Genomic DNA, 1074 nt, shown 5'->3' with positions numbered 1-1074 from the left:
AATGGGATGATCCTATAGGGGATAACGGGATGATCCTATAGGGGATAATGGGGTGATCCTATAGTGGATAATGGGATATAGGATAAACCTATAGGGGATAATGGGATGATCCTATAGGAGTTAATGGGATGATCCTATAGGGGATAACGGGATGAACCTATAGGAGTTAATGGGATGACCCTATAGGATCCTGCCCCCACCCCGTTACCGTCATGTCGAAGGGCATCCCGGGTTTGAAGAACTTCGGGGTGTGGGTGAAGTGGATCCTGTACGGGGACGTCACGATGTGGATCCCGCTGCGCTGCGCCTCCACCATGTCACTGCCTGAAGGGCCATATAGGGTCATATAGGGTCATATAGGGGCATATGTGGTCATATAGGGCCATATGGGGCCATATGGGGTCAGTAATGACACACAGGGTCATATGGGGTCATATGGGGTCATATGGGGCCATATAGAGTCGGTAATGTCACACAGGGTCATATAGGGTCATATAGGGTCATATAGGGGCATATGGGGCCATATAGGGTCATATGGGGCCATATAGGGTCGTGTAGGGTCATATGGGGTCATATAGGGACATATAGGGGCATATGGGGCCATATGGGGCCATATAGGGTCATATAGGGTCATATGGGGTCATATGGGGCCATATAGGGTCATATGGGGTCATATGGGGCCATATAGGGTTGGTAATGACACACAGGGTCATATGGGGTCATATGGGGCCATATAGGGTCGGTAATGTCACACAGGGTCATATAGGGTCATATAGGGGCATATGGGGTCATATAGGGGCATATAGGGTCATATAGGGGCATATGGGGCCATATAGGGTCAGTAATGACACACAGGGTCATATGGGGTCATATGGGGTGATATGGGGCCATATAGGGTCATATGGGGTCATATAGGGTCAGTAATAGGGTCAATAATGGCCCTCCAGGGCCATATAGGGTCATATAGGGTCATATGGGGCCATATGGGGTCATATAGGGTCAGCAATGACACACAGGGCCATATGGGGCCATATAGGGTCATATGGGGTCATATGGGGCCATATAGGGTCATAT

The 1074-nt window shown here is 49.5% G+C and overlaps 1 protein-coding gene across 1 annotated transcript in view; it reads right to left on the bottom strand.

The window, feature by feature from the left end:
• C3 (complement C3) overlaps positions 1-1074 on the bottom strand; it is a gene marked incomplete at its 3' end in the record, with an annotated part of 75095 nt that overhangs the window by 60695 nt on the left and 13326 nt on the right. Inside the window, exon 3 of the mRNA XM_032441658.1 lies at positions 209-324. Within this exon, the coding sequence (XP_032297549.1) occupies positions 209-324 (116 nt within the window). The remainder of the gene's footprint in view (positions 1-208; positions 325-1074) is intronic.

The sequence above is a fragment of the Coturnix japonica genome, unplaced genomic scaffold (genome assembly GCF_001577835.2).
Source record: "Coturnix japonica isolate 7356 unplaced genomic scaffold, Coturnix japonica 2.1 chrUnrandom475, whole genome shotgun sequence".
In the NCBI taxonomy this organism is placed as follows: Eukaryota; Metazoa; Chordata; class Aves; order Galliformes; family Phasianidae; genus Coturnix; species Coturnix japonica.
This window is presented reverse-complemented; position numbering and strand designations above follow the sequence as displayed.